General features: G+C 39.2%; 1 protein-coding gene across 1 annotated transcript in view; it reads left to right on the top strand.

Moving 5' to 3' along the window:
* OGFOD3 (2-oxoglutarate and iron dependent oxygenase domain containing 3) overlaps positions 1 to 12797 on the top strand; it is a 47577-nt gene that overhangs the window by 3708 nt on the left and 31072 nt on the right. Inside the window, exons 3-5 of the mRNA XM_069798934.1 lie at positions 5165 to 5240; positions 6201 to 6243; positions 12555 to 12619. Of these exons, the coding sequence (XP_069655035.1) occupies positions 5165 to 5240; positions 6201 to 6243; positions 12555 to 12619 (184 nt within the window). The remainder of the gene's footprint in view (positions 1 to 5164; positions 5241 to 6200; positions 6244 to 12554; positions 12620 to 12797) is intronic.

Below are 12797 nucleotides of genomic sequence, written 5' to 3' on the forward strand. Positions count from 1 at the left end.
TTTTTCAGAGGCCAAGCACTTAACTTATTATATTTGCAGAAGATGGGGTGTTCTGTGAGCACAGTCTCATCTGCATTCTGAGCCTTGTGGCCAGATCTTGGCTATTTCTGCTGTCTTGAGACATGGTTAACTACTTACACTAGTAGCCATGGTAGTTTTATCTGATAAACTCCTGCATACTCTCTTATGTGTGTTGACATATTGTGTCAGTGTACAAAGCATCCATGATCACTGCCCAGGAGACAGCTTGAAGATGCTTTTCCAGAGACTAGATCAGTGGATGTGGAAAGCAGAGAAGTCTGTGAGCAGTGGAGGAAAAGCACCTAGGCTGCTGGTGTGGTTATGGGGGTGGTATCCAATAAATCTTTGCCTCCTTTTGTCCTGCGTTGAGATGGATTGTATAAAGGGAGCATCATGATGGGGCTTTTTTCTCACGTGAGTTATCCTGGTCTTGGCAGCATACAGTTCTTGGCCAAGTGCCGCTTTAAGTAGGAGACAAAGCTGCAGTTTAGGCACTTGGACCCCTGTGTTACATTCTGTTTTCTGTGTACTGAATAAGGAGCAGGGGCCATAGGGAGTACTTGTGTTTTTGCATGTTTTGGTATGCTCTTCCTTTACCTTGATTGAAAAAAATACAACTCTTAAGATCCAAAGCTGAGTGCCTTATTAAGTGAATGATTTTGCACAAATTTGTGGAAGCTACTGGGTACTTTTGTAACACTAAACTAATTTTCTCCTGAGTGCAGATTCTCCAAGTATGCTTTTGACACTTCAGTGCTCCCATGTACCATGGTCTCTTAGACGAAGATGACACATTTCTTAATGCTAAAATTGTTTTCAAACAGACTGTTCTGATTTTTCCTTAGCATTCATCCAGTGTTTGTGCCTTACAGTTGGTACCTGACTGACTTTATACTGGACTGTCTTTTTCTTGTTTTTCTTCTCAGTTTGGAAAAGCTTCTGCTGTTGCCTTCAGAACACCTCCTGCTTCTAGCACTGTCTTTGCCAGAGACCCTAGACATGTAACAATTGTCCTAGGTAACCCTGTAGTTTTGCCAAATCTGGACTCTCCAGTACCAACCTTTCCAAAAGGGTAAGATCTATCCAGTTGTTTGCAGCTGGAAACAGAGGGCACAAATCTCTTCTGAAATCAGAAGTCTTTGCTAGCATCCTTTTTGCAGAATGTCATACAAGGAAAACTCTAGACAGTTTTGTCCTGGAGTATTGAAATTCTCCTTTGAATTTACACGTTCTCACCACTTCTCCTTGAACATTGGCTTTCCCTCATGTCTAAGACAATTTTCTTTGCCTTTCAAGCATTAAAGAGACCTTTTCAATGGCAGAAGGAAAGTCATTCCCCTTTTCTTGTCTCTATTAGCCAAGACGGCTTCCTTGTTTTTCTGTGTTCAGCTTTCTCCAAACTCAAAATCTCACTTTTCTATCAGCCTGTTACTTGAGCCTTTTTTAATCTTGTTTTTTAACAGGACTATAAAAAAAGAGTACTGCCAATCTCCAAACTTGTGTTTCATAACATTGTTGACATCTGTACCCAGATGAACAGAACATTGGGTACAGTGTGGAGTATGTTATGTGATTTGTGATTGATTATTGTTCTGCAAATCTTTGAGTGGATCTTATGGTTACTAGTGAAATGTTCGGTAGGGTTTTTTTCCTTTCTGGGAACCCAAGTTGTTGGTTCTTTGGCTGTTTTTTTACATGCATCTGAAAAATTGGGTGCTGGAAACTGTTACCGCCTCAGCCATCTGTCTCGCTCTTTGGGTGAGTGTTTGCTAGCCTGGAGGCAGAGAAGTCTCATCCCTGTCAGTTGGCTTCTGCAATGCTCTTCAGCCTGGCATTCAAAAGTGAGTAACTGATTTTATTCTGCCACTGCTGAATGTATAATGGAGCCTTTAAGGCAATATAAAATGTGTATGTTTTTGTTAGGGCAGACAAGAAATAGTTTGCAGTGTTTGCTGGCTACTACTTGTTGCTTTTCAGAACTGCTAGATCGTATGCTCCAAAGGAATATAGCATTTCCAATACTTGCATTTTTATTGCAAGATTTGTGGTTAACTTGCAAACTGTTGGTTCCTGGAATTGAGATTGTAAATATGCCCTCTGCAACCAGAAAGGCTAGATGCAGTTTCTGTGGAAATCTTTGCATTTTTTCAATGTGCCTGAACCATGGCACAGAAGCTCCCCCTCTCTCCACTCCTTCCCCTCCCAAATTTGTAACTTGGAACAACTTTCAGCCTATAAAGCCCTTGTGGGTTTTTGTTGGTTTGAATTCTGTACCTTTGGGGCTGCTACTGTATTGCAAAATCTTGTTCTTTAATATGCAAAGCACCTTTGGGTTGCTGACAGAATTTTTAATTTTGATGGTGTTTTTTTTTATATCAAGGCACTATGGTTTCTGATGAATGGTATGTTTTGATTCTGCTCATCTCTGTAGCTCACAGGGTCAAGAGGAGAAAAGTGAGCTGGGAGAGCAGTGGTTGTGGTTCATTCTTGTCGCACTTCTGGGTTCTGTGCTGGCATTGATAAATGAAAGCTTAAGAATGTAATCTCTAGCATTATTGTAGACTGCTAGTTTCCTAGGTCATCTTCAAATAACTTAATGTGCGCTTCCTGGAATCTGAATCTTCAGCTGACTTCAGTTACTGTTGCAGGGTAGCCAGAAAACACAATGAATTATCTTGATCGTAATCCAGTTCGTTTCCTGACCTTGATCTGTGTTTAAACAGTCTGCTTGGTGTGGGTGCCTTTGACTTCAATTTAAACATATGTCAAACAAGGGACTTTTCTTTTCCCAAGCAAGGAAACAGTGTGTATAATTTGGTATGTTGTTGTCAGTACTCGGCCTATTCACCCACACATCTCTTTGTCATTGCTTCTTTCTCTTCTTGAAATGCTGGTGTAATTCGAGGGCTATATCAGGGTATATCCAATAAGATGGAGTGGAAGTTCCTACAAAGCACTCGTGCTGTTGCAAAATTTCTCTTTCTGTCAGTCTGTGGTCATTGTTATCATTAGTTGCTTTTGATCAGAGCAGACTGATGCTTTTGACTTGCATGGGTGAATTGATTGATTTATTTCCAGGAGTTCCCCACCCCTCCTTGTGTTCTGATGAGCAAATAATCCTTGAAGAGGAGCTCAGTTCAGTAACAGGAAGTGTATTGACAGATGTCAGAAAATACATTCATCCCAACTTTTCTATGGGATAGATATAGAAGATCTATATATGGATCTTCCTCAGTAAAGTGCCAAGTGTGACATCCGAAGGTCTCTGGTGGCTCAGAATTCATCTTATTTCTTCTTCTTGCCTGAAGACTGTTGTGGACCAAACTTCTAATTTCATAAGAACTTTCATATATTCTTCACCTGGAACTCTTACTGCTGGCTTTTTTTCCATGAGTTTTTAAAATTTAATGTTAGATTTCTTAGCAGTGAATTTTAAGAGACTTTTTTATTATATACATCCAAGCTGTGTGCTTCAAGGCACTTCTGTGCAAAGCCTCATATAAATAGCTGCCCTTCAAAGTATGTTTGTATAGACACCCCATACAGCATGTTATTTGCTTCCTTTTGACTCATGTTTGGGGGAGAAGGGGTTGAGCAAATCTGAACTATGCTGCTTTTATTCTCTTGGCAGTATGGTTGGAATGTTCAAATTCACTGCTTTTTTTATGTTACTGTTGCTTTTCCAGTGACTTCCAGTTGACAGATATAATGGTTCTTAGTGCTTGACTACAGGAATCTCTGTTAAGAAACTGCATTATTTGGGTTGTATACTGAAACATAAGTTAAATTCAGTTTTTTGTGTTAATACATGAATTAGCATGTATTGATATTGCCTAAAGATCCTATACCTATTCAGGAGCCCTTGTTATTAGGAGTATCTTCATGGCTTGAACTGTTTGTGTTCTAACTAATTTTTTCAGTTTTTCTTTTGTCAAGTAGTGATTTCACTCCTGTCTGAGTGGCAGTCTCTTTTCTGTTATTAACATGGTGGTGTTCTGGTGTTATGTCTGCTGCAGTCTGTATCCAAGCATGTCTTGTCTTCTGCATCTCATTTTTCTCCAGGACAATTGAGTTTCTTTATCCTGTTGAGACTGGTTTTGGGACAGAACTCTTTTCATGTTGTGTATTGTACCCAAGAGTGGTATGTACTGGACCTTTGTCTGAGTTGAAGGCTTACTTGGACTGTAATAGAAAACATTTTGTATATGGACACGTCATACTAAGGGGGCTTAGTTGCTAGAGATCTTGGCTGATTTTTGGAACTGTCAGCCTGAGATGGAAGGATCCATGTGGTATTGTTGAGCTTTCCAGTTCTTGCTCTGCCTGTCTGAAGGCTAGAATAAATTGTGTGAAATGAAAACATCTAAGATCGTCTTCCTTTCAGAGACCAGTTATATAAACATAAAACTTTTGTTTTCACTACTGCACTTGGGAAGAAGGGGGAAAAAAATCATTGGATCTGTGTTGCTGCATGTACATTGAGATAGATATGCGTCCAATATTGCCTTACTAAACAAAGGCCACCTTCTCTAGCTTGAAGTGGGAGATGTGCAGAGGAACATCAGTAAGGCAACTTTAATCCCAAAGTCTGTAACAAACTTGTAAGGACTTGTAACAAACTTAAGAATTATTTTCAGATCAACCGGAAAAGTAGCTTGTTTTTAAAGTCATGGTATTACTGTGTGTCTTGCTTAACGTAAATGCTGGAGACTCTGGGTCATGTGTGACAGCCACATCTCTAGAGGCTGCTTTGGGGGCTGAGATTCATTTCTTCTAAATCATGTCCATTCTGTTGAATTGCACTATGGACATAGCAGGAAATAACTTGTCAGCTTAGTTGATGTAATTCAGGGGAACCAGCCATAGCAGGGAAAGTGATGTACCTTAGATGAGTCCTGCAGACTTGAATCTGTGCAGAAACAACAGTGACATTGGCTGGCTTGTCTTCTCTCTGATTGCAGTGCAAAACATACCAAAATGGGGATGTAACTTTCTTGTAGTTTAAGTCATCTAAAATATTCTGAGATTGCTGATATCCCTTCTGAATGTTGTGAATCTGAAAGGGGAGTAGAAGAATATTAATAAAGATTTGTTTCGAGCCTTTTTTGGAAGATGATACTTTCTCTTTCTCTTTGTGTTCCAGGGTGCACTCCTAGAAAGTGTGGAAGAGGTGTGACTGATGCAGTAATCACAAGGGAAGAAGCTGAAAGAATCCGTAGGTAATTTTTCTTTTAGCTCTTAAAATTTATGAGCACTTTAATGACAGTGTGCCAATGTTTAAGGTGTAGCACAAAGCTCATTAGCTGAAGGAGGATGGGTTAAACTTTAAAACACTAAACTTTTTTAAAAAACTTTTTTCATTTTTGCTGTAGTAGAGGCAGTTCTTTTATACAGAGTCTACCTCGCTCTGTGGGGCATGAGGGTTGTGGGGGGAAAAAAAAAAAGGAAAATTAATTAAATGAGTTTTAAAGGATTTTCACTTGGCCTTCTGTTCCATTTGGCCTTTAAAACAGAACAAAACAACATATACCTTCTTTCAGCTGAGTCTATTTCTGGGTAATCATGAGGTACTGCTGACACTGTAGTCCTCTGTGAACACTAAGTGGTGAGTTTTAATCAAATAGTAGGGGACACTGTCCAATTACGCAGTTAGAAAAGTTATCAGCTTCTTTGAGTGTGATTTGCACTTGATAATCATGTCGGTGGGGAATATCACTGTAATGCTTGAAGCCATAGGCAGCTGGTATGAGTGCTTTGTTCACTAGTCAGGCCAGCCACTCTGGCATTTCAAATTCAGCAGGGCTTCTGGTTTTGATGCAGCGTTTCTACATTGTACAGGTTTATTTGTACTGCCACTAAGAATCAAGATCTGGTTTGGGTTTTTTTATGTTTAATCTTACTTGACCAGAATGTATTTGAAAGACAATGTGTTTGGGGGTGTTTTGGGGATTTATGGAAGGGGGCTACAAGCTCAGAAATGTTCTGCAACATAGGTACTTTATTTTCATGACAGGCTGCAAGATTCAGTTTCAAGTAAATGGCAGCTCCTATTAACTCAATCGGGTTATATTTGATGCGTCAAATACCACTTACTGAACAGTTGTATGTTGTAAATAATGACTTAAAGGACAAAGTAATTAGACTTCAGTTCTCATCTGAGGTTATTGTTTTGCCTGCAGAATAGCAGAGAGGGGACTGTCCTTGGGAGGATCTGATGGAGGGGTGAGCAGTGTCCTGTTACTTCTTACATTCTTTTACTGCCAAGGCAAGATTATAAATGCATTTTTGGGGCTTGAGGAGAGGAGATGGAGAGTTTTTCCTTCCATTCACACTTGGAAGAACATTTGTTTGCAAAGTTATTTTATCTCCCATTAATACTGCTAGCAGTGTAATTCATAACTTCTGCAATACAGCTGACATTTCCTATTACTCAGTTTAGTTATTTCTAGCACCTCTTTTGAACTGCTTTTGTCTTCTACATCTGGAAACAGTTACTATAGCAGAACTGCACAGGTTTGACTTCTGAAACTAAATTACAGTGGTTCACAGCATCGTGTAAAGATTGTTTTGTGTAGTGACAAAAAATGCCATGTAATGTCTCTAAGTAGACCTTTAAAAATGAAAACAAACACACTTCTCTTCTACAAGCATGTTTATTTTAATTTCTTTCTCCTGTCTTTGTTCTCAGGATATTTTTGTGTCTGAATAGAAACTGTTTCTTGAGTATTTCTAAACACAGCCACTTCTTTAAGCCTCTGCTGAATTAGGGCATATATTAGCAGAAAAGGAGAAAGGTTTCAATGAAAAAGTAAGACTTTATTGTCCTTGTGATTGTTGAGAAAGACCTGCAAAAAAAATATAACCCAAGAAACTTGTTTCAGATGGGCAGCACTGGTTAATATATTTAAAAGATTTAAGATTCTCTGTTCAGTTCTGTCAGGATCCCTTGGATTTTTTTTCAGTTATGCGATTGCATGATTTGCCACTTTGCCTAGATTACTCTGCCTTTTGGGACCTCTGGCTTAGCTTCTGTCATTAGTGCTGTCAAGTGGGTTTCCTATCCTGTTCTTTTGGGATCTCCAGGTGATTTTTCATTAGATTTCCACAAAGAGGCATTAGAAGGGTAGTGTATCACACAGACAGCTTCATGGATGTGGACCACAAAAAGCTAATGTCCAGCTGGGGGTCAGGGAACTGGGGAAACTGAGGCAGAGAAAGCTTGGAAGAGACATGAGGGGGGGTGAATTTGCTGCCCAATGCACTGAGCTGGGCAGGGGTCCTGACCCGACTTACTTGGACAAGAAGCCAGAGTATCAGACAAGTATAAGTCCATCATCTGCATCATTTTGGAAGCATCATTGTGAGTTTTTTTGAAAGGTATGGGGGGAGAAGATTCTGTTGCCACAATAAAATAAGTCTGTTAAGAAATCTGATGTCCATTGAGCGGTCTGGGCTTTGATACAAGCCTTCTCACATTTCTCATGATCTGTAAATGTGAGAAAGTTATTGCATGCTGTTACTCCTTAGGGAAAGGTACAAGAAGAAAGTTGTGTGGTATTGCATTGAGGCCTTATCCAAAATAGTGGATAAACACTGAAAGATGCTAAAAACAAGAGCTGACCAGTGTTTCTAGGAGATTGTGTTTAGGAGAAGCTTTTAAATACAGTCTCTTTACCTAGTTTCTTTTATGCCTCTTTCTCCCCTGTTATGCTGTTTTCCTTTCTTTTTCGATGTGCATGTTTGTATTCCCCATGTCATGGAGTGAATCTTTTCCCAATGTCTTCCCTTAAGCCTTTTATCTTTCCAAATCTCTTACCTACCTAACATACAAAATGTTTCAAGTCTTACTTCATCTAGGTACTTTGCCTGTATGCCTCTTAAGCTTCAAGCTTCTTGGATAAGGTGTGGCTTGTTGCTTTAAATTTCTTAGGCTTTAGAGTATTTGGATAATTCTGTCCAATTATGTCTGTTGTGCTAAGACCAATTTTTTCCTTAAAAATTCCTTAATTAAACAGAAACAAGAGTTATTTATTTTTAATTCTTTCTTCAGCCACTTTGATCTCTCTACTATTCCAAATAAAACTTCTTCAGATTTCTACTGGGTTGCAGACTACATTTTCATTCTCTCTGATTTCCTCTTAACCCCTTTTTAAGCAGTGTGTCTGATTTTTTTTTTTTTCTGTCATACTTCTTATACTTTGAGTTCACAGAAGTGGATTTATGTCTATGTGTCTGGATACAACTTATTAATTTGAAGACCTAAAATTGCAGTTTGTGACTCTGTTCATTCTTTCCTCCCTTTGTTTGCTGCCCTTTCTGCTTCCTTGTAGTACTGAAGTATAGCACAAAAACTTGTTTCCCTTTCCATCCTTTTGTGTGGAGAAAGTCCTGGCAAATATCTGAATTATGGAAATCTGAGTCATGCCCAGTTGTCATGCTGAGGTTTCTTTCTAATCTTCCTTTGTAATTTTTCCTAGACTTATTTATGCACACACACAGTGAGGCTAGAAGAGGCCATTGTGATCTTCTAGGCTAACTTTCAACAGAATCCACACAGGAGCATCTTCTCCACCAGTATACTGTTTTCCCTTGTATGTCTCTGTAAAACAGTTTTATACTCTGTCCCTTATTCACAGAATGTGAATTGCATTAGTTCTCTTGATGATTGCCTCAGCTTAGGTTTTTCTTCTTTATTAACATAATGACATTTCCCTTTCTTCCCTACCTAATATTTTCTTACACGCTACCTCTGCTTGCATTACCAGTTCAGTCATGACTCATTCATTCACGTCTTTGTAGGTGCTGCCGTCATAACATCTCTCTAGTGTAAATGAAACGACTCATTTACTGTTGGATCTATTGGCATTTATTTAGAAGCCCCAGAAGAGAAATCTCTTGGTGCAGTCTGTTTCCTGTGTTGCAGTGAAACTGGCAGGAGTAGCCACCTAGACCTCCCTCTTGCAGGGGAAAATTAAATTTCTTAATCACTGGGAGAAGCAAACAACCTGTGTAGCTGTGATGCCAAATAAGGGTTTCTGATGTCGGCCCCCTGACCCATGCATAGAATGGTCATTCTGGAGACCATATCCCTCCTTATTTTGCTTTCAGCCTTCCCAACCAAAGTCTGAAGTCCTCGAAATGCTGTCAGCTCTGCGTTTTCCATGGAGAAGATAAAGCCTCTGTATAATACTTGGCCTATCTCATTCCTCTACTGCAGGCTGCGTAGTTTTCTTCCTTCCTAGTTAGCCTCCTGATAGCCCCTAGGAAACACATACTTGTGAGGAGTGAAAGACATACTTGGCAGTGTGTCCTTCACTTTACGTACAGCTGTGTGTTGGTGGGATTATCTGGACTTAACTCTAGGAAGCTGGAGAGGAACTGGTTGTGTCTAATCTGTATCTAGTGTAAGCTTGTACTGGACTCCACAGTCAAATATCACCAAATTCCATTACTGGAAATTAAATAATTTCCACAGTAATAATAACCTGTACCTCTAGCAATCTGAATGATGTATAAATTAGATTGGTTACGCTTGTGCCTCATAATTAATCAGTGTAACTTTTAAGAGGCATTACCCTAAGAATGTAACCCTTGTCTGTCTACTCTTGAGATTCAAGTAGGGAAGGGTACTTAAAGGTGGTATTGTTTTGAGAGTCTGTGTAAGCCTGCCTGCAGTGACAGCAAGTTTGATGCTGCCCAGGGATTAGTGGCCGTGTACAACCTCCATTGCACTTCCCTCTTCTGAGCTCGAGTGTGTGAGCATTCTCACAGGAGGAGTGGGGAAGGGTTTGAGTGCTACCAGCTCCTCTGTAGGCAAGTAGAAGTAAGTTTTTTTTCTCTTTTGGGCAGTGTTTTCTTTAAAAGTATCACTTAAAACTTTTTAAGGGGTGGAGGAATTGCTGTAGAAGTCAATATATATTTAATGGTTGGCAATCCCTTTTAGTGAGGATGAAAGGCGGGACCTGTCATGCTTTGCGAGATGGGGACATTGATCCTTTTTGCCATTTTCTGAGAAGTGGTGGTTACTTGCATGTTCATTTTGAATCCTTTTAGCAGTGAGAGGGTGGAGAATGTGGGACTAACAATACTGAAGGTCCAAAAGAACATACATTTGTGCTTTTTTTTAAAGGAAGTTCAATTTCTTTTCTGTAGAAGTTCCATAAACCAGGACATTGGGGTAGTTCTGTAAAACAATCTCTTGGAAATAGGTGTGTAGGTATGCACGTTTGCAGTCTTCTGCCATCTTTAGATAAACTTTGTAGAGCTTTCAGCCTGGGAACGCTGACCTGAATTGCAGGCTGACCCTTGATGAGATAGCTGAACTTAAAGTAACAGTGTTGACACAGGCTTCCACCAAGGTATTCTCCTCGGTGTAGGAAATGATGCTGGAAATGTTTAGTGTTCTGAAATGGCAGAGGCCAAAATAAATGTGTTTCAGTTTCTTTCCAAGGTAGCTGTTAAACCAATAGCTCATGTGTAATCAAGTCCCTCGCTATGTTTGGCATTCAGTTGTTTTCCTGTGTCTGAAACAACCCCGAAGAATATTCCTGCTTTTTCAGATTCCCTTTTCATTCTTCTTTCTCTGGCACTTCTAGGCTTTATATCATAGCTATTATCTTTTCAGCTATGAATACCTAGTGTTCTTGGGGTTGGCTTTTATCGATTCATTTGGTTATTTTGGATATTCCCAACTGTAATCATCTGGAGCTTGAGGAGTGAGAAGAAATGTATATATTTGGAAAGCATGTTGAAAGTATTTGAAAGGCAATTTGTTTTTAAATTAAATTCATCTTTTCAGATGTGTCCTGCTACTTCTCCTTATAATCTATTTTAGCATGATCACAAGCATAGTTTTGAAGCTACATGGGAGCAGTTTTACTTCTTCTAGCTGTGGCTTAGATTATTGTACAGAACCAGAAACTAATAAATGAAAATATTCTACTTCTCAGGCTTGAGTAGAACTTATTACAGGAACTGCTTTTGTGTGAGTGTGAGATTACTTGTTTCCATAACAGTCCTCTGAAGCTTTTGGAGAAATGTGGGAAGGGGAGGTCTGAAAAGCTCATGCTATGTCCACTTGAATAGCTTGTTGCTTATATATTTTTTAAGGGGCAAATAAAATTATTTGGGTAGGTTTATTAAAAGAAGGTTGTTATTATACTATCCCTTTTAAATGGAGACTTCAGTGGAGTTCCCCTGATTCAGCTCTGAAGCTCAGAGCAATTAAGCCTGCATCAGTTTTCTTTTGCTGAGAGACTGTCATGGGTGTCTTCCTCCAACATGATCCAGAGGAGGAGGGAGAAAAGTGCTTTGAGTCTCGGGATGAACGCGAAGCTGTATTGCTAGCCTGTCAATGCAGCTCTGACACGGCTGTGGACTGATGATTTGCTGCTGCTCATTCACCAGCCTGTCTGCATTTGGGTAAAGATACAAAGTGGCTTCAAACAGTGCTGTTCCAACCATGCCCAGAAATTCTTGTTGCCAGTGAGGTGGAAGTTATCATTCTTTCCAGGCAGCTCACCTAGTGGTTTATTATTGTTTGGATTTTGCTATAATAACGTGAATGGTATGTGGTGCATCAAGAATGCCAAATTCCAAGATGAGAGCTTTTGTCTGGATATTGTATGTCAAAGAAGTCATTACTTTGGTGCCGGTCAGGTTAATTAATTGTTGATATTTCCAGTATTAAAAAAAAAAAAAAAGACTGCTATTAAACAGTTGTATTTTTAAATGCTGTTTAACTGATAGAAAACAAACATGTATTTTGTGGACAGCAAGGGACATACAAAAGTGTACTTTATTCAATTTAGAGAAATAATTTAGAGTCCTGAGGGGTCGCTCTCTATCCTGGCAAATCTGAGTATTAATCTTTTTAGCTTGGTCTGGAGCTCAACAGAAGTGTTTGGCTTGAATCAGATGAAGAAATGGATTGACTTTTCATATGTAAAAACTTTTCACTCCTTGGTTTTCTTTTACAGTGGTTTAGAAATTGAGGAAAAGAAAGTTTGGCTCTAGTAAGCCTTAGAATTATAATTGTTCTTTTAAACAGACTTTTATGTCCATATTAAATATGAGAAGTATACAGGACCTCATGGTGAAGGAGAAGTTTTAATAACAAATGTTGGGCAAGATAAATATTAGTGCTGCTATTTGAGCGCTTCACAAATATTGGAAAATTAGTCATCTTTGTGTGGATGGGAAATGTCTTCAAGAAGGAATCCAGGAACACAGTGTCTTACCCCTAGCCCATGGAGGAAGACTCTGGCAATTCTGCATGTCAGATTTGAATCTCAGGAATAGCAGTCCTATGCTTTTGTCGTAGTACCTTAATATTTTGTGCATCTATACATCAAACTGAGGGAGGTTTGTAGTTGTAAAGTATTAGTATTGTGAACCCAAATGCTAGAATCCAATATTTTTACTTGGAAAGCTGTGGAAAATGAGAGCCAACTTGGGACAGTTAAAGGTCATAGTTAAATAATGATAAAACCTTTTCATGCTCATTTTTTCTACTTTTTTGTTTCCCTTCCCAGGCATCAATTTTGGACTTGCACTCTGGAGCTCTTTCACTGGGGAAGCATTTTGTTAATCTGTACAGGTAAAATGGCGTTGTGGCTTCCTGCGTCTCTTGTTATCCTATACCTTCAGTGCTTACTGCCTTTTCAAATTTCTCAAGCCTTGTGGGCTGGGGTTAATAATGACAAACCGTAGAAGTTGGTTAGATTCACCACAGTTTCCACAACCAGTTAAAGAGCTTTTTGTGGCATGAAAACCAA

This window comes from Haliaeetus albicilla, chromosome 12 (assembly GCF_947461875.1).
Source record: "Haliaeetus albicilla chromosome 12, bHalAlb1.1, whole genome shotgun sequence".
NCBI classification, from domain to species: Eukaryota; Metazoa; Chordata; class Aves; order Accipitriformes; family Accipitridae; genus Haliaeetus; species Haliaeetus albicilla.